The sequence below is a fragment of the Coenobita brevimanus genome, chromosome 101 (genome assembly GCF_032717465.1).
Source record: "Coenobita brevimanus isolate Jiangsu-jjx chromosome 101, ASM3271746v2, whole genome shotgun sequence".
Lineage (NCBI taxonomy): Eukaryota > Metazoa > Arthropoda > Malacostraca > Decapoda > Coenobitidae > Coenobita > Coenobita brevimanus.
The window spans coordinates 14,380,148-14,401,610 of record NC_137054.1 but is presented as its reverse complement, the minus strand read 5'-3'; the positions used below and the strand labels follow the sequence as shown (position 1 = coordinate 14,401,610).

The following is a 21,463-nucleotide window of genomic DNA, read 5'->3' as shown; positions in this document are numbered from 1 at the left end:
CCATAGTCGATATGACCCTGCTTACACAGTGCCGACTGTTAAGCACCCACAATCAGAATGGTATGGAGGTGTTTCTCAGGTGCAGTGGGAAGGGGAGGCCTCTACTTTCTTACTGCGAACTTGATGATGAATGGTGGCTGGTACATTCAAGTTCCGAAAGATCATTTGTTAACACTATTTTGCTATTCATGGGTTCGACTTTTTCATGCACGATTCAGCTCCATGTCACAAGTCAAGAAAGGTGACAAAATGGCTTAGGATAATCGGATTGAGGTTCTCGACTGGCCTGGCAACAGTCTGGATCTAATTCCAATAGAAAACTGCTGGGCAAAGATGAATATCATGGCAGAGAAGACACCCAATCTGGACAACCTCAAAACTGAACTGACAAATGTTTGGTGCAAAGAAATGTCCTTAGATTACTTTAGAGATCTAAGTGATTCCATGCCAAAACACATCCAACTGGTCCTGAAAAACAAGGGAAACATGGTTTCATATTAATGAATGGCATTTCATGAACAAACAATGTGATATACCATGATTTCTGTGTTTTTTAATATCTTGTGGGGGGAGGTCCTAAGTCAATTTGCGGTAACTGTAAATGACATGTATACTGTTAATATGTAATATAGGGGTTTGAATAAAGTCATGCCTAAGCTTGAGAGAGCTGGAGGAAACAGCAGTGCGGATTCTAGCTAGGGAATTTCGCACACAGCACAGTATGATGCCGGATGGAAAACTCACGAGTGTGGAATGTTCCTCACACATGACCCAACCAGTCGTACAAGGGAAATTGGAGAGGCAGGGAAGAAGGGGTTAGGGCGCAATAGGAGAGAGGAGGCATGGTGGAAAAGTCAGAAATAAAGGGCATGGAGTTAGCTAGCATAAACCGCTCTCACCATAGTTATGCTTTTGTCAAGATAACTTCCTCTTGGGAATAAAACTGCAATCAAACCCCAGCCTCATATTTATCTTTCTCCTGCCATCCACGACAAGACCAACTTGAACATTGTCTCCACTTAAAATACCTACAATCTAACATTTTTGGAAACACTCAGCAACTGCCACAATATAAATGTTGAGACAGGATACTAGCCTAGCTCAGGTCAGGTATACCAAAAAAAAAAAAAAAAAAAAAAAAAAAAAACTAATGAGCATTAGGCATGAAGTATGAACATATTTCTGTGGTAACTAGTCAGGTGTTTGTTAGGACAAACATGCAGTAAAGTTTTAAAGTTAAAATCAGCTTGAGATTACAGGAACAGCAATGGATAGGAGTTAAGAGAACAAGTAAATCCATATCACTTGTTTTGAGGTAAGATGGGTGAGGTTCCTTTTATTTATCTTATGAAAGGTCTCATATTCTAAAGGGATTATGGTATCTAACCCATCCAATATGAAATCTTTCCAAAGGTGAATAGTTAAGGAATGGCATTAACAAAGAATACCACCCAAATCAGTGGGTTAAATAGTCTGATCTCGCTATAAAACAGGTTTGCTGTAAATGAAAACCTGTCACATAGCAATTTATCGCATAGCAAAGTTGATATAACATGGGTTGAGTGGGGTAAGGGAGGGTGACCTCGAAAACCTAAAATGCCCCCAAAACCTTTGCCATCCACCTGAAGTTTGTCCTATCATCACCAAGGCCCTCCCCTTCCCCCTTGATGCTGGTGGACAGCTGGAGGGCCTGGACAGTCATTGCAGGTCCTCAGGAGGAGGTGAAGAGAGATCCTGTGCAGTGCGGTGATGACAAAGAAGAGTTATGTGCTGAGGCCGAGGGAAAGTGATGCACTGAGGCTGAGGGAAAGTGATACACTGAGGCCGAGGGAAAGTGATGCACTGAGGCGGAAGGAGAGTGATATGCTGAGGCTAAGTGAGAGTGATGCACTGAGGCTGAGGGCAAGTGATGCACTGAGGCCAATGGAGAGTGGAGTGGTGAGGGTTAGGGAGAGCATGCCGGTGTGACTGCATCCGCACGAGATTCTCAGGGGCATCCTTTGAAAATATGTAGTGTAATCGCAACCAGTTTTTAAATGTTATACCGAAAAAGGGGTATAACTTAATAATCATTCTGGCAATTTGTGACATAGTGAACAATCATATAGTGAGCCCAGATTGTAGCAGTAGTATCCAGTGGTGGTATTAACAGTGGTAGCCGTTGTAGCTCCAGGTTCAAATGAATGTGAACATAGTGAACCACAGGTTGAAGTTGCCCCTCTTCTGCAGTTCACCAGCAGGGAGCTGAGGGATGTTTGGAGCTGCTGCCATGTAATGACTTAAGCACCATGAGTTAATGTATTGGTTTTATTTGCAGATAAGGTAAAAATCGCATCACATCAAGCCATCGAGGGAGCTTCAACAGCAGGACGTTTTGGGTGTACGTGAGTGTTAAATTTTGTTGGGAGGTACCAGTAGGCATTGTTAGGATAACCAAACCCCTAACCTGAGGTCATAATTTTAATTCTTGTGATTGTCAGATGATTCTATGCAGCTTAGGAGCTTTATTTTGAACTGGAGGGGTTATATTACTTAACATGAACCACAATACTTTAGTAAGAGACATCTTCCAAAGTTATAGGTATCTGATGGTAGTCAGATTAAAATGAAGTCATCACAGTGAAACGGGTTAAAATTTTCCACAGTTGAATATTATAACTAGTTCTTTTCAGGTGTGGCTTTGTTGTGTGGTGGTCTGGTCTGTTTTTAGCAGGTTCAGCTATATCAGGATAGCTGATTGTGCTCTGGGAGGTCGAGGGTCATTTTCTGAGCTTTAGAGGTTTTGTAACATGTGGGAGTTTATTATGACATGCAAAAGTAAAAAAGTAATAATAATACTAATAATAATTAAATTTTAAGATGCAAAGGAAAGCGTGTGTATAATGAGAATATGGCTTAAGATGAACTTGTTCAGAGGGTATTCATGTAACCATATCCCTTATTATTAAAGCATCAGGAGCTTGTTTAAAACTGTAACTGAAAATTTTGGGGGTATAAGCAACAAAATATATTGTACCACAAACTGCTTGGACATAAGGTAATTCAGCAATATATGGGAGATATCGTACATTTGTATTGGGTTTATATGCAGCAAAATATACCGTACCACAAACTGCTTGGACATGAGGTAATTCAGCAATACATGGGAGATATCATACATCTATATTGGGTTTATAAGCAGCAAAATATACCATACCACAAACTATCTATCTATCTATCTATTGCCAGACGCCATAATCCCGTAAGGGGTAGCCATTTGACTCTGAGTTATTTGTTTTACGGGGAGGGGCACTAACCTTCCGCCAACCCACTTGTTGACATGTAGGGAGCATGTACGGTTTGGTTATATGGTTACCACCCAGCGTTGTAAATGGTTTCTTGGCTTACAGGAAACCATTTGGCTTGTCACTGAACGTAAAGCCACCTGTGCTTGGACATAAAGTAATTCAGCAATATATGAGATATATTGTACATATGTATGTAAGAAAATAGGATAGTTTCTGTATAGCTGTATAAGTAACCTAAAAAAAATGTTTAATACTCTTCCAAAATGCACAGTACAGTATAGGATTGCATACTATTGCTATAATTATTTGCTTGGTGAAACAAAAAAGCACATGTAGAGTGGCAGTGGATCGGTGATTATTATTACAAGTATAGTATACAGTCAGGTCACACTATACAAGTGTTCATAATATGATAAATTGTTACAACAATAGATCAAAAGTTGTACCGTTTGTCAGAATAACCTTAAAAAATTGGTTACGATTTTTATAGAACTATTTGTGACAGTTGCCTCCAAGAATCTCATGCAGATGTGGTGATCACTGAGCTGTACAATATGGAGGGGCTTTCTCATGGGTAGTGCCATGTAGTTTGTGTGCCCACCACCAAGGCCCCAGGGCAGCACTGATGTTGAGGCAGCCATGTTTATTCACCTTTCCTGATGCCCAACCCTTTTGAAATCAGCCAACGAATCAAGAAATTTTCGTGCCTTGATCCACTGCTCATCTAATGGAAGCAACAGCGAAACAGAGACAGCAGACTAAGAACAGTGTTCCAATTGCATTACCATGGTGGAGGGGACGAGTGTGGTGTTTCAATAGGGCTGCCAAAGTCATTTGCTCCCTGCAGAGATAGCCCCTTTATATTATAGAGCTTAGTGTTGGTGATGCACGCAAGCCAATAGTCAGCTGTCAGAGCTAACATGGCTGCTCAGTGTTCATATGCAGAGAACCTCCATCTTGGATCTGTGCAGGTGGCAGCCTTCGCATCTACCCTTTGAGTCTCGCTCAGCCACTCATCCATGTGTCCCGTGCCTGTGTTCGTCTCCCTCACTTTCTCTGAGTTACCTAACGTTCTTGCTTGCACAAGACCATTGCAATGCTATGGCTAACACCAGGTAACAGTGCAAATACAGTACGAATAGCGTTACATGTGATAGTACCAGTAAGTGAAGAGAGAACTTTGAGTGTGTGAAATAAATGAAACTTTGAACTTGGAAATCTTGTCTGGTGCTAACCCTAATGGAAAGCATGTGCTACTGTTGCTGCCAAGGGCAAGGTAGAGTAATCCCTTGATTATCCGGATGCTGTGATGTGGCTATTCAAAACCATTATTCGTACCTTTTATCCGGACAAAGTGCTTGCGTCCGGGTGGAAATTATGGCCACTTGAACATTTTCTCCCAGCCGGGCCTGCTTTTTCATATTTTTTTTTCATGTGACTGCAGGGTATGGCCCTGCAGTGGTGATTGCTTGTCTGCGGTTGATGGGTCTGCTTGACCATGGTAATTGATTGGCTCTGGTTTATAGGTCTGCTTAACCAGATAGAGTACGGTAGTGTTAAACAACAGGATCAAGTGTTGTACGATGTAGTGTAGTGCCTTTTACAGTGACTTTCAAAGTTAAGTTACGTACAAAGGGGAACCAGGGGAGAAGTCCATTATCCGGACGGATCCATTTTCTGGACATGCCTTCGACTATTACTTTGGATAATCAAGGGATTACCATGCCGGGGGTTTTCTGACGTCACCCACTTCTCCCTATGGGGGATCCGTGATTTTGGGAAAAATACCCTTGCTTCAAACCCTAGTATCTGCCAAACTATAATAGCTAGAGAAAAAAAATAAAGATACATAATGGTAACCAGCTCTTCCTCTTTCAAATGAAAGTATCCCCAGGTCTCCAGGTGGCCCTGTCAGTGAATAAGGATAAGTTAAAGATGTCTGGTTTTCCGAGTTTTGGTGGGCTGTTTCCAAGCGTGCACCACTGTCAGTGACCTTGGACTCACTGTCTAGCATTGGCAGTGCTGACTGGAGCGGCGTTTGTAACACTTCCTGGCCTTCCTTCGAGAAACCCAGAATTTTCCACTCAATCTTCAACTTTTCCTTACTCACCGTCATAAGGATGAGTCATCACCCCGTTCATTTGGCTCCCCATAGGGCTTTCCACCAGTTTCACAGTGCCACTATGCCCCTTAGGTATGTGAGAAAAGAAGAGCTCTGATTTTCTGTACTCACTTCTTGCGTCACATATAATAATTTACCGCTACTGCGGCACTTATATTTGCACTTGACATCACGATTACGGGTAATTGCACTTTGAGAAGTAAATGCTCTGGTTTTTCTTGCAGTATGGTTGAATATGCGGTAATTGTATTAAAACTGTGAATAATTTGTACTAATCAGGGGCACCATATTACTAATGTTATACACAACTTACATTTTTTGTATGTCATAAAAAATATGCTTATTCTCACATATTCACCATTATTTCCTGAGTAACGAGGGAAAGAATTAAGTTATTGCCAGCCAGGTCATTTTCATTCTCACCCATGCACTGCTATTTTTCTTTCATGTAGCAAGTAGAGTTACTCAAGGGATTTCTAATCATTGTTTCACAAATAACCATAAACAGTAAAACTTATTGCATTGCACTTGTAAAACTTATTATAAAACACATAACACGTACTAGTTATAACTTATAATATCCTACATTTTGCTTATGTATAAAAAAAACATACTTGTGCATACCTGTTTACTATTTACAATTTCCCACACACCTGTTCAGTCACTGAGCCCTTTTCCTGGTGGTAAAGGTAGAACTTTCACGGGTATGATGATGCAATCGGCCCCACGCGTGGGGAAGCGGAATCGGACATGGAGGATGAGGACAACATCACTCAACACTCTACCAGTGCCGTGTACTGACTGAGCCACACGTCAGTGGGATACCTTGGGTATCTGCCTATCCTATGGTCGTCTGGGTTCAAAGGGTGACGGGAAGATGCTTGCTGCTGTACATGTCAACCGGCGTTGCTCCATGTCCAAAATCGTGACTGCTGTACACACGAACCAGTGCGTAGGTGTTAAGTGCCATAAGGAGGGATAGGGCTCTAGTAAGATCGCTGACATCCTAAAGCTGCTCTATTCCACAGACTCAATGGTCAGATTGTAATGAGGTCTTTAAAAGCATGCATTGCCCAGAGGCAAATCAGGGAATCCTCTGTTTGGCTCGGTGGTAACATGCACACATGTGAAACACAAAGGCCTGGGATCGAATCTCAGCAAGACCAGTGGTTAATTTGTTAAGTTTCATATTGGTTATTACATTGGTTGGCAGCAGTGTGGGATGTGGGGTGAGGCTTGGAGGGCAATGATGTTGCTGGTTAGCTGACACAACCTAGTCCTTCCTTTCTTTTTTTTTTTTTTTTTTGACTCTGGGCATAGGCTTCACAGTCAGTTCCCAATGCCCAGTAGTCGTCCTACATATCATACATCTCTGCATGTCACATCCCGGGGATGAGCTGTTTGGTGTGGTCCACAGTGTCAAAAATGGTGGCCTCCAGTGCAACACTATCATGTGTGTATTTGAAACTCACCATATTAATTGCCAAGGGGAGTAAAGTGTGATGTAATGGGGTTTGTGGATTTTTGTTGTTTATCCATTGTTTTCTTAGTGTCTAGCATTGTTTTGGCTATTCCCATGTGTATTTTGATGTCTAAGTACAGCTGAAAGACCAGAGAACACTTGCCAGAATGAGATGGGGTACTGCACATATAGGCTGGGTATAGGTAGAGTGTATGTTCAGTAGAGGATATTGCTCCATGTCCGGATTTCGTCCATATCCAGATGTGTCTGGCTTTATTATTCGTCCATATCCAGATGTGTCTGGCCTTATTACATCAGATAACCGTGGGGTGACCGTATTTTCTTCCACCATGATATATACGGTCAGTACGAAAATTTAAACTGCCACTTTGTTGTGCTCTTATTTGACTGAATCCTCTGACTTTTTTTTTACACAAAATTCAGATGTGACCACCACTCATGCACTCATTTCACATAATCACAATAGGCAGGCCTCCTTTTTGCTGCCAGTTTAGCTGAATGTTGTCCTAGGAACTCCATCCGACATGTCTGTCCTGCCTGACTTCTCAACCTTGTGTGTGTGTGTGCAAATGTGTGTGTATTTTTGTCTGCATGTGTGTGTTTTGTGTGTGTGTGTGTGTGTGTGTGTGTGTGTGTGTGTGTGTGTGTGTGTGTGTGTGTGTGTGTGATTTTGGTTAATAAGCATTAAATCAACATTTTCCACTTGCCCTTCACAGTTCCCTCCCCCCCTCCCCCCCACTTCTTTGAAATCTTTCAAAGATGGTGCACCCCCTGAAGACGTTGTGAATTATGAGTTATGGGATTACTGTATAGGTGTAGCACACCAAGCAGTGCAGAGTAATGTACCGGGTATCTATCTCTGAGTTTTATCCTAGCTTTGCTTCATGTGGACATCTCCTTATGATATATGGACCATTGCTACCAGTTGATTTTATTCAACTGAAGTAGTGAAAAGGTTACTGATAGCTATTAGGCTGTTTGACCTACGAATATATGGTATGTTAAGGGTCTCTTAAACTGAAGAAAACTGTTTGGATACAGGCTTAGTAAAATGAAAAAGATATATTCAGATATTATTTGAATGCGTCATCAAGTTCAGCTGGTCATTTGTTTTTTTTAATCTGTCAGACATTTATATTCTCAAACACTGGAAAAATTTGAAATAAATACTGTAGTAAAAAATTATGGAATTCTGATTTTCCAAGTCAGGAAAGGCTTCATGAGCTGAAATATAATGAACAGGACAGCTTTACTCGACCAAGTATGAAGTAATTATTATCATTTTCTTCGTAGAAGCAAACAGGTCAAAAGTGCCCAGTAAACTGTGTAATGTTAATGTAGCTTTATTATCCAAACTCATAGCAAAGAAATATATTCTATGTTCATACAAAATACAGAGTCAAGTGCTATCCACGAGTGTGCTGTATACATAGCCACAGTGCATATTGGGGGCTCCTGGCCTTTGGTTCCTTCTTCCTTGCATTAAAAAATAAAAAATAAAAAAAAAAATAAAAAAAAATAACATTAGGACAAAGGACATATCAGGTATATACCCTTAACACTACAGCAGGAAATTAGTGTATGTGGAGAATTCATAATATGTGGCAGGAATCTGAAGAGATTGTGGTATCTGAAAATGTGCACCAGGAACATTAGAGTAAGATGCTTTGAGTATTTACAAAGGAAGGGGGTTAGCCCACTTTGTCATAGACAAAATGATGCACAGCAAACATGAATACAGAAATCTTGATTAAATTCTGGGTAAAGATCCATGATACATTGACAACAGTAGATTCATAGTTACAGTATATACAGCACTGCTTTTTCCACTGATACTAAAATAGAACACACTTCAAACTTTAAGCTGATCAACAAATTGGGGGAATATTTAATGCTTTATTTTTTACACTAAAATCCATGCAACATGTAATAAAATATACACCAGTTATGTAACAGATGTAAGGAGAATAAGAAGAAATGGTAATGAGGCTAGCACAGTGTGGAGGTCGAGTAAGACTCAATGGGCCCTGCCTCTCCCAGTGGTGTAACAGCCCCAACAGTGAAGGTGTATGATGTGCATTCCTTCAAGCCTTCCACCATCACCTGCAAAGTGTCATTCATTATATCACATATTTCTTCCAGATAGATTATATCACAAATTTCCTCCAGATAGATTATTTTCTGGTTAGGAGGGCCGATAGGAGGTTAGTGAGGGATGTTAAAGTTATAGGAAGTGAGGAGTGTGTGCAGCAGCACAAACTATTGATTTGTGATATGGTGCTTAAAGAACAGGTGATGAAAAAGAGGACTTATGTACCTAGGAGGAAAATATGGAAGCTGAAAAACCAAGTAGTAAGGGATGCCTTTTATAGCGAGTTGAGGAGAGTGGTGGCTGAACAGGGAGCTGTAGACAGAGGTGTTAATGAACAGTACAGAGCCCTCAAGAACAATTTCTTGAGAGTTACTGATGTAACATGCAGTTGGACAAGAGGACCACCATGACATAAAGTAACTTGGTGGTGGGATGAGGGTGTAGAAGCTGTAGTTAAGGAGAAAAGAAGGCTTTTCCGGGAATGGAAGAAGGGTGGTAGCAAAGAGGAATATTTGGCTGCCAAGCGTAAGGCTAGAAGAGAGGTATACAGGGCAAAGTCTGAGTCACAGAGACTTTTACTTGATAACCTAAATCATGGGGAAAGGAAAAATATGATATTTAGGGTGGCAGGTCAAGTGAAGAGGGATAATCGGGATATTATAGGTGAGCAGTGTGTGAAGAATGATGAAGGAAGGGTAGTGGTGAATAGTGAGGATATTAAAGATGCATGGAGAGAGCATTATAACCAGTTGTTGAATGAGGAGTTTGACTGGGACAGGGAAGGTTTGGAGCCAGCAGATCCAGTGTCTGGCCCTTGGCCTTTGATTGATACTGCTACTGTGAGTGAGGCAATAGACAGGATGAGGGTGGGGAAGGCAGCAGGTGTGTCTGGGCTGACTGCCGAAATGTTGAAGGCCTCAGGCAATATAGGGGTGAGTTTAGTCACTGACCTGATAAATAGGATTATTTATGAGTGTGTTGTCCCAGATGATTGGCTGAAGAGTGTAATTGTAAATGTGTATAAAGGGAAGGGTGATGCCCTGGAAAAGGGAAATTATAGAGGTATAAAGCTTCTAGATCAGATAATGAAGGTAATGGAGAGAGTTTTAGAAGGTATGATTAGAGAAAGAGTGAAAATTGATGAGATGCAGTTTGGGTTTATGCCAGGTAGGGGGACCACTGATGCTATATTCATTGTTCGTCAGCTTCAGGAAAAATATATTGGTAAGAGAAGGGATCTTTATTTTGTTTTTGTTGATTTGGAAAAGGCCTTTGACAGAGTCCCTAGAGAGGTGATGAAGTAGGCAATGAGAAAGCTTGGCTTGGAGGAGTGGCTGGTTAGAGTGGTTATGGCTATGTATGTGGGTGCTCACACCCAGGTAAGAGTGAATGGAGATTTGAGTGATGAGTTTTCCGTGAATGCTGGTGTGCATCAGGGGTCAGTCTTGAGTCCCATGTTGTTTATCATGGTACTTGAAGCCCTTTCACATGACTTTAGAAACGGACTCCCGTGGGAGTTGTTGTATGCTGATGATTTGGTGTTGATTGCAGAGTGAAAGGGAGGCGGAGGAAAGGTTTAGGAAGTGGAAAGATGGTATGGGGCACAAGGGTTTAAAGGTAAATGGAGATAAAACAAAAGTGATGATATCTAGGGTTGGTGGCGGTACTGTCAAAGACGAGGGAGAGTGGCCATGTGCAGTTTGCCACAAGGGCGTGGGAAGTAATTCCATCTTGTGCGGTGTGTGTGATAAATGGGTGCATAAGAGATGTAATTGTATCAGAGGTAGACTGCAAGATAATGCTGATTTTATGTGTATGGCGTGTCGGGGTGAGCAGGTGGAGATCGTCAGACATGAAAGGATTGAACTTGCTGGTGAATCTCTTGAGTGTGTGGAAGAGTTTTGTTATTTGGGAGACATGTTGTGTGCTGGAGGTGGGGCTGGAGCTAGCTCTGTGGCTAGGGTGAGAAGTGGTTGGAGGAAGTTCAGGGAGCTCTTGCCTCTCCTGACATTGAGAGGACTCTCCCTACATGCTAAGGGGTCTTTGTATGCAGCATGTGTTAGAAGTGTAATGCTGTATGGTAGTGAGACCTGGGCAGTGAAGGAGGAAGACATTCGCCAGCTCAGACGTACAGAAATGACAATGATTAGGTGGATGTGCAGTGCGTCCCTGTCCAAGGCCAGGAGGGGCTGGGTTTACGATGGAAGAGTTGAGAGGTAGGATGGGACTGGAGTGTATTGGTGTTGTGATGAGGAGAGGTAGATTGAGATGGTTTGGACATGTGGAGAGGATAGGGGATGATAATTGGGTGAGGAAGGTGAGAAGTGTTAATGTTGGGGGTGGGGTTATGAGGGGTAGACCAAGAAAGACATGGGATGAGGTCAGTAAGTGTGACCTCAGGGTTAAGGGACTGAACAGGGAGGCTGCAATGGATCATGCAGCATGGAGAGCTGCCATTAGGTGACCAAGGCCGACACATGCAAGCATGTTGGAGCCTTTAAAAAACGAAACGAAACGAATCTAAGGCATTTACTCTGATGTCCATGTCGTTAGTGATGAAATGCTGGAATTAAGAGCCTACTCCTGACTCTTATTTCATATATTTCCTTATAAACAAAATGTAATGGAAGCTATAAAGTTGACTTAGGAGAGATGATACTTATTCATGCAAACTTTTAACCCCATTACAGCTCTCCCATGTGGTAGGAGGGGGTGCCCAGCATTCACTCACTTGATGTAGTGCTGCCATCATGTGACTTTACACTGAACGACAAGACTAAACAATATATTCCACTCGGTGGTAACCATATAGTCAAATGATGCCTGTTGGTCTAATGAGTCTAGGCACTTAACTGGATAGGGATGGCAAAGTTATACATCTGAGGGATGGATGGGGTTTACTGCTCATATAATGCCACTCAGGGATGAGTGCAACTGATATCCCTTGCCTTAAATGTTGAGACTGAGTCTCATAGTGGGTCAGAAATGGATTGGATGATGGGTGGATGGAACAAATATCCTTACTGATAGATTAAAATTATCAGTAATGGCATTCATTTTCTGCATTAAGGGGGTTAAGCAACAAGGTAGAAGCCTCTAAATTTTAACAGGAGAATAGTGACATTACTGAATACTGATATATGCTGGAAAAGATGAGAAAGTTCAGTTACATGGTATCCTAAAGCTCTTGCTAAGTTAACAAAAGCAGAAATGATAAATGAATAATAAATATAATGAGTCATTTTACCAACATCACACTACATTATATACTGATCTACATTAAGTGCTGTGGATAATACATGAACTTTAAGACTGATGTTTTTGGCAAAATGGGAAATATCAAGCAACTTGTCTTTTGTTAAAGGAAAGAACAATTGAAAGTTTAGGATCTCCAAGGAATTATGATACTACAGAAAGTATAAAAATAATTTATAGGGTATTTATAAAAGGTGGAACTTGAATGTCTGTAAAATTACCATACTCATTATTGTACATTTAAAAGCCAAAGAAGGACACTGGTTATACTTGTTGAAGAAGAAACATCACAATATTTTAGTAACTAGGAGGCACAAAATGAGAGCCAGTAGTAGAGAGAGAAATTCTGAAGCACTCTGAGAGGATGAATGAAAGTTACTAGAGTTGAGTGCAATATAGTTTCTTACCATGACCTCTGGTGGGTGGTCAGATGTGGATATTTCAGTACTGCCATTCTCACTTCCACCATTCCATGCCAACTGGTAGCTCTCTGCACATAGTGGGTTCATCTGGAGAGGGAAGCAAGAGTAAGATGGGAAGCTGAGTGCAGCTCACTGATGCTTATAGGCTGTCAATTTTTTTTTTTTTTTTTTTTTTTTTGTGACGTGATGTTTGCTCATCCATTGTCCCTACCTCTGGCAGGAGGGGAACTGCAACCTTAGCACAGCATCAAATGACGACCTTGGTAGTTTGGAGCTTTACTAGTCTGTATAAGTGGCAGTTCATGGTGACACTACTCTTTGTGTAGTCTAACAGAGCATCAAATTACCACCCTCGCACCAAGCCCATAGGTATTTGTGTGATGTGAATCTCTGGCTATGACTTTACTCCAGCCAGGGATAAGATAAAAAAGTTAGCAATAACTATGGCTCAAGAAAGTATCTCGGGATACCACATACAGTTAGCCAAGGTTCCGGGTGGCACACATGATGGTGAAATATAGCTAATGTGACAATAGTCTGCGTGCGTGTGTGCGCGTGTGTCCATATTCGGAAATGTTTTGAACAATCGATCATCTCCTTCTATGAATCTGTAGACTCACTGAAATGTCAGTTGTGAAGCAGCAGGGAAGGGGAAAGGCAATGAGGATGAAAAAGGATTTGGGAGATGATAGGATGTCTGTAATGTCACACTCTGGTTAGGTCCAGATGATTCTGATTAAAGAAGGAAAATTCCCCATGTTCAGAGGGTTAACTACAGTAGCAAATACTACTTTAGAAATTATAAATCTAATGTATCCTTAATGATATTGAATCTACTGTATGTTTTATATGTTGCTTTCAAGCTAAAAAAAAAAAAAAATACTGGATATCCCTTCTCTATGAATCAGTCTCTCTCTCTCTCTCTCTCTCTCTCTCTCTCTCTCTCTCTCTCTCTCCCACACACACAAACACACTGAATCTGCTGCTTGTCAGTACATACACAATATTCACTTTGATTAATGAATGATGTAACATTAGTAGTCTGTTCATCTTCACTGCCTCATCACTTATTTTACTTGACATTCACTCCTGAATACTGTACTCAGATTTCAGTGATTCAGATAATCTAATACCATTCTTCCACTTTCGTCTCTGCTTCCTCGTTCTTCTCATTCACTTTACTTCTGCACTGTGCATCATATGGTGGATTATCAGTCAGCTTAGCTGTTAATCCCACAAGGAAGACATTGAGAGACTGAGGTAGAGGGTGGATGGAGGCATAGATAAATTGAGTGATATGTTGAGTGAGATGCAAACACAAGTGGCTGAAAGAAGGATAGGTAAGGTGAAGAGTGGTACGACAAAGAGAACAAGAAAGAGGTGGTGAAATGAGATATCAAGAGTGCAAGAAAACAAAGGGAAGGATGAATTAGGAAGTGTAGAATGTTAAGGAAAAATAAAAACAATAGTGTGGAAGAAAGGGCCACAAAAGCAGCAGCATTAGAGGAGTGCAAGAACAAGCCAAAGGATGTAAAGAGACTGATCAGGAAAGCTAGAGCTGGAGCAGACAAAAAAAATAGTGGAGGAGCTGTGTGCTAAAGGACAGAAAGATTTTTGAGTTTGAAAGAAGTGAGGACAGAAAAGAACACGTGAGTGGATGAACCAGTAGGAAGAGGGAATGTGGTGAAACCTGAATACAATAAGAGTTCTTGGAGGATTTTGCGATTATGATTGAAATAAAAGACAGGAGCGAGGTAGCATTTCAGTTAAAAAGGAGCATAACCATACATGCTCCCTACGTGTCATCAAGTGGGTTGGTGGAGGGTTAGTGTCCCTCCCCATAAAACAAATAACTCAAAGTCAATGGCCACCCCTTATGGGATTATGGCATCTGGCAATTGATTGATTTGACAGATAAGTGACGATATGGATAGGGAAACAAGTAGAGGAGAAATTACTTCGTGAAGAAGTTGAAGCTAGATTTTTTTTTTTTTTTTTTAAGCAAGAAAGAAGGAACCAAAGGCCAGGAGCCTGCAAACTGTTCCTTCCAAGAAAAAACAAAAACAGTACAAAAGAGAGCCAAATTCAAGATCCGTTCATTTTGAGATGCCTGGACACACTGTGTTTGAAAGACTGGAGATCATAGGAAGTAGGAAATACAGGCAGAGGGAGACAGTTCCAGAGTTGACCTGTTGCATAAATGAAGGACTGGGAGTAATGGTTAACTCTTGTATTCGAGAGCTGGACAGAAAAGGGATGAGAGATTGTTGCTAGACGGGTGCTGCTATGCACCCGTCGTAGAGGTGGAGGGATGCAAGCAGACAGTTCTGAGGAGCAGTGACCATTGAAGCAGTGATAGAAAAGAGATAAAGATGCAACAGTGTGGCGAAGAGACAGTGATTGAAGGGAGCCAGTAAGAGGAGGAGAGTTGATGAGACGAATATCCTTCGACTCCACCCTATTGAGAAGAGCTGTATGTGGGGAGCCTCCCCACACATGAGAGTCGTACTCTACACAGGGGCGAATAAAACCCGTGTATAAAGTCAACAACTATGCAGGAGTAAAGAAGGTACGGAGTCGGCTTAGCTCATTTAATCTCTCAGAAGCAGATTTTACAAGAAATGCAATATGATCTTTTCAAGATAAGTCCCGAGTGAATGAAACCCCAAGTATGTTCAAGGATGATGCAGGCTTGACAAGTATGGGCGGAATTAGAGCCCCCACAAACACCTGAAAGTCGCCAGTGTTTGCCAGATCACTAAATAGCATAGGGTCACTACCCGTTCAGAGTTAGTGTGCCTTCCATTTAAAAAATTCCTGTCGGGATTACTACTCATGCATAATGCATTATACCAGTATTATATTCATCTTAAATATTTTACTGATGCTTGAACTTAAATTTACACTGAAAAGTTCTCCATATTACTAAAAGCCATGTAAGCTTATTGTGTGTGTTTGCATTCAGCACATTTTTACCAAGTGTTGTAAATCTCAGTTGTTGGAAAAATTTATCGTACAGTTTCCAAAGATCGTAATCTTTCATTTGGCAAATCCTGACATGATTCTATCCATTATACACTTAATAAGAATTGTACGGCCAAAATCTTACGGGGCCGAGATCAGCGACCCGAGTTTTTAAAGGCATGGTATTCCTCTTGCTTTGAGGAAACATCTCAGTTCTGCCACAGTCTGTTTTTCCACATATATTTTAGCTGAGCAGTGGACCATGGCACTATATTTTCCGGATTCATCGGCTGATTTCAAAAGGCGCGGGCATCAGGTGCAGTGTATACACATCATCAGCGCTGCCCTGGCCCCTGGCGGTAGGCACACAAACTACACGGCGCTACCCATGAGGAGGCGCCTTCATATGAGCTCAGTGGGTTCATACGATCTTCGATTAAGTACCATATTTCCTTCGTTCATTATGTAAGATACAATTTCATTATACCCATTTACCATTTTTCCTTACAGATATACATCTAACACCTAAGAACATGACAGTGATCAGTTCTTAAGCAACATATTAATAATCGCATGTAGACTGTCCCTAAACTGAGATATACGCAAATGACAACCTTCCATTTCTATTATATTTTGATAAAGAAGCCATTTTTTCTCCAGTATTATATGTAGATAAATCAATAAATATCCTGTTTTCAGTAAAGTAACACAAAAATTGTATAACAGAGGATAATTCAAGTGGACCCCACTTTTGCATTTTACATTAAGTTATCTGGCAAATGGTGGCATCTTTTTCCAGTTTGTGGGGGCTCCAATTCTTTATGAGTTTTATACAGAGGGGAGTGATGGAGTGACAGAGGGTATGTATGTGCTGTTCTAGAGAATTCAAGATGAAGAAAGAGTGCTTAGTGAAAGGATAAGACCATAGTAACACCACTGCACAAGGGAGGACATGAGAGCAAGAGAGAACTTAAAAATCACATGCCAATAGCACTGACAGATACCATATCCAAGGTATTTTGTTGAATGAGAGGTTGAGAGAGATTCTTGAGAGGGACATTGTGTTGGGTGATGAGCAGAATGGTTTTAGAATGAATGGAAGAGTAGAGGATAATATGTTTGTTGTGAGAGAAGCTGTGAAGGAAATGACCAAGCATATGACAGGGTGAATAGGTTCGAGCTAGGCAGGGTCCTAGAGAGAACAGGGATGAGTAGGAAGTTCAGTGGCATTAGTTATGAGTATGTATGAGAACACTAGGACAGGGTATAGTATAGTCTGGATGATATGGAAACAGAATGGGTTGAGAGTAAGAGAGATGAGAGGAAAGATTGTGCGTCACCACCATTGTTGTGTGGTGGGATCATATTGTTTATAATGCCTCCAACATGCATGCGTACATCAGCCTTGGTCACCTAATGGTGGCTCCTCACATTGCCCAGTCTCTGGCAGCCTCCCAATTCAGTCTCTTATCCCAGAGGTAACACACTATGACCTCATCTCAGGTCTGTTTTGGTCTGTCTCTTGCAACCCTACCCCCAATATTCATGCTTGTCTCCTTCCACTTCCAATTAACATCATCATCTACTCCATATGCCCAAATCATCTCAATCTATCCCTTCTTATCACAATACCAATATATTCAATTCCCATCCTTCCTCACAACTCTTCAGTTGCAATCCAAGCCCTCCTATCCCAGGCCCCACATTTAGTGATGCACTATACAACATCTAATCATTGTAATTTCTGTACATTTCAGCCTAGGAATATCCACTTCCTGTACTTACCAGGTCTCACTATCATACAGCATTATACTCCTAACACATGCCACATACAAAGATCCCTTATCATGGAAGGAGAGCCTTCTCAGTGGTAGGAGAGGCAACTGCTCCCTGAACTTCCTCCAACCACTCCTTATCCTAGCCACAGAACTAGCTCCAGCCTCACCTCCAACACATATCATATCCCCCAAATGACAACACTCCACTCAGTCAAGAGACTTCCCAGGAGGATCAGTCATTTCACACCGAAAAATCTCTACATGCTCTTCCCTACACACCGCGTACATGGAATCAACATTATTTCTCATCCTGTCTCTAATACCACTACATCTCATATGCGTCCAAATATCACATACACTGCACAAAATGGAGATACTTCCCTTACCTTGAAGGCAAAGTGCACATGGCCACACTCCCTCTGCTTTGATAGTACCGCCACCAGCCCTAGATATCATCACTTTTGTTTTATATGTATTTGCTTTCAAACCCTTGTGTCCCATACATCTCTTTATTTACTAAATCTTTCGTCTGCCTTCCTATCATTCTCTACTGTCAACACCAGGTCATCAGTGCACAACATCTCCCATGAAAGTCTATTTCTGAAACCATGTGAGAGAGTTTCCAACACCATGATAAACAGTAAGGGGCTCAAAATAAGCTGACCCTTGATGCACACCAACATTCACAGAAAACTCATCAATCAAATCTTCACTCACTCTCACCTGAGTGCAAGCTTCCACATACATAGCCATAGCCATAACCACTTTAACAACTATTCCTCAGACCCAAGCTGTTTCATTCCCCACTTCACCACCTCCCTAGGGATCCTGTCAAAAGCCTTCTCCAAACCAATAAAAACAAAGTACAGCTCCCTTTGCTTTCCTAAATAATTTTCCTGAAGCTGTTGGACAGTGAATATGGCATGAGTGGTCCCTTTGCATAGCATAAACTCAAACTGCATCTCACCAGTATTCACTCTTGGACTCTGTAGTATGGAAAAGTGACCTAAACATCTGTATTACTCTCTGGCAGTGGATCAGGATTTTGCTGTATGAAAATGTAACCTAGACAAATCCCAGCTTCTATGGGGTGGGTCAGAATTCTGTCATATGAAAATGTTACCTAGGCAAGTACCGTATATTAGCTTATCAGTTTCTATGGGTGGATCTGAATTCTATTGCATGGAAAATAATCCCAAGCAACTACATTTTCTCTTGATGGGTCAGAATATTATAGAATGAAAAATGACCTAGGCAGCTATATCAGTTTTGATGGGTGAATCAACATTCCATAGTATGGAAAAGTGACATAGTCAGCTTTACTGGTTTGTGTGGGTTAGAATTCTGCAGGATGGAAAAGTACCTAGCCAGCTATATCAGATTCTGTGGGTGGGTCAGAATTCTATAGTATGGAAGAGTGACCTATACAGTTATACTAGTTTATATGGGTGGGCCATATTTCTCTAGTGTGGAAAAAAAAAAAAAAAAGACAACTACCTGTATATCAGTTTCTGTGGGTGAGTCAGAATTCTCTAGCATGGGAAAGTGACCTAGGCAAGTACATCAGTTCTATGGGTGGGTCAGAATTCTGTACAATGGATAAGCGACTAAGAGAACTATAAGGGTTTCATAGGCTGGGTCACAGTTCTATAGTAAATAGAAAGGTGACCTAGGCAGCCATGTTTGTTTCTATGGGTGAGTCAGAGATCTGTAGTATGGAAAAACCTCTATCTGTCTATCTATTGCCAGACGCTTTAATCCCGTAAGGGGTGGCCACAAGCTAATTGCCTTCATGTTGCCCTGTCCCACACCATTTCACTGCCCTGCTCCCAGCTCACACCCCCCTCCCTCATATACCTCTCCACTCCATCCCTCCATCTCATCCTTGGCCTCCCCCTTGCTCTCCCCCTTTCCACCTCACTCACATACAATCTCTTTGTCAGCCTCCCACTCTCCATGACTTACATAACTACATAATTGTATATGGGTGGGTCAGAGTTGTATAGCAAGAAGTAACCAAGGCAACTATCATATATCAGTCTTTATTTGTGGATGAGAATTCTGTTCTATGGAAAACTAACCTATATCAGTTTCTATGGGTAGGTGAGAATGCTGTAGCATGGAAAACTGAAGTAGGCAACTACCGTGTATCATCTTCTATGGGTGGGTCTTATACCTACTACAAAAAGTTGTGCTACACCCATCCTTCTGAGATAGGGCCAAGGTTTCGAATGATTTTTGTATTTTCCTACATCTGAAAATCACCAGTTGATATCTAACTGTAATTTGTGACTCTCACAGATCCACTGTCACATTCTGCCTGCCATAAGCCTTCAGTTCTCATGGAACTCCCATCACAGGATGGTGCATGTGCATTGTTTCTAGCCCTATCCACATGGTTTTTAAAGTGTTTTTGTGGATCCCCCTAGTTTTTCCCAGTCCCTGGTCAAGATACCTATGAAGAGCATGTTATGTGGGGAAAAGGTCAGAATCCTCACTTTACAAGAATTTAAGTTCTCTGTTAGAGAAACTGGTAGTTTGTAAGTCCAACACTGCAGACTGAAGGAATCATTAAATGACCTGCCAACTGTTCAGTTCCATTAAATTCATGTTCTGGCTGACCACACAAGACTTCTAAGGTCACAGATACTTTTCTGAGGTGAGACTTACTCAAGACCTCTAGGTTGATAGCAGCAGAAAAACACTCCGATAACCTGGGAATGTGCCAGGTATCACACGACATCTTTCAGCATCTCCAAAAAGATATGAACTGGCCTGTTGTTATGATGCCAGAAAAAGTGTACAGGCTCATCTTGAATTTGCCCACAAATAACACCCTTGAACACCAGAGCAGTGGGCATGTTTTGTGATGTGATCAGAGCTCATTCAAGTGTCCTAAAGTGAGTTGTGCTAGGGGAGGGCATCCAAGGAGTTAGCAGGTATAACCATTGGTACTACAGGAAAGCTATGAGACACCTAGACCAGCTTATGATCTAGGTCTCTTTTAGTGTTGTTGTGAGGAGAAATAGCTTGTATTTCCTCCCAGAGAATGTTACAATGAACAGTGACCATTACTAGTTGGTGTTAGGACAGCATCTGCATATGGCTTATGACATTCATGGTTGTAACATCTTTATGCAGGATGGTGCACTTACTGTGCCATTAGTCAAAAAAAGTGCTCAAGTGTTTAAGTGATAACATTATTCACGACTTGGTCATATATGAAATAGAACCATAATTCTCAGGATAGATGTGCTGCACCTATCAAAAGCCATCAAGAAAATGTGGATGCAAGACTAGAGTGTGGAATATTTTTAGAGTCTGATTCCATGCCTAATGTCCATACACAATTATGTCTGGACCATCAGATATTAATTGAATTATTAGCAATACCTTATCTTGTTTTTTTTTTCACCACAAAATAATTGTATGTCATAAAAAATATTATTACAAAACTTTCTGTGATGGGTGTAATTCCATTGTAAGAAAATGATATGGGTAACTACTTGTACATCAGTTTAAATGTGTGAATCAAAATTCAGTAGTATGGAAAACTGACTTAGTAAATTACTATATATGAGTTTCCATGGTTGGGTCAAAAATCTATAATGTGGAAAAGTGACGAGCAACCATTTCATTGTTTATGGATGTCAGAAATATATACCTGTAGTTTGTAAAGATCTAGGCAACTGTGTAAGTTTTTATGAGTGGGTCAAAATTCTGTCTATTGCCAAACGCCTTAATCCTGTAAGGGGCGGCCACAAACAAATTGCCTCCATGTTGCCCTGTTCCCTGCCATTTCACTGCCTGCCTCCCAGCTCACCCCCCCCCCCCTCTCTCATATACCTCTCCACTCCATCCCTCCATTTCATCCTCGGCTCCCCCTCCACCACACTGACATACACTCTCCTCGTTAGTGTCTTGCTTTCCATCCTCTCCACATGGCCAAACCACCTCAGTGTATTTCTCCTCATTAGTCTCTCTCTCTCCATCCTCTCCACATGGCCAAACCACCACAGTGTATTTCTCCTAATGCTTTCTATCACATCCACATCCACAC

At 41.3% G+C, this 21,463-nt stretch overlaps 1 protein-coding gene across 1 annotated transcript in view; it reads right to left on the bottom strand.

Annotated features, from left to right (window-relative positions):
• Positions 1-8,881: 8,881 nt before the first annotated feature.
• Positions 8,882-21,463, bottom strand: part of LOC145414941 (uncharacterized) — a 193,963-nt gene continuing 181,381 nt past the window's right edge. The window contains exons 33-34 of the mRNA XM_080284354.1: positions 12,647-12,748; positions 8,882-8,995 (exon numbers count right to left, since the gene is read on the bottom strand). Coding sequence (XP_080140480.1) covers positions 8,882-8,995; positions 12,647-12,748 — 216 coding nt within the window. The remainder of the gene's footprint in view (positions 8,996-12,646; positions 12,749-21,463) is intronic.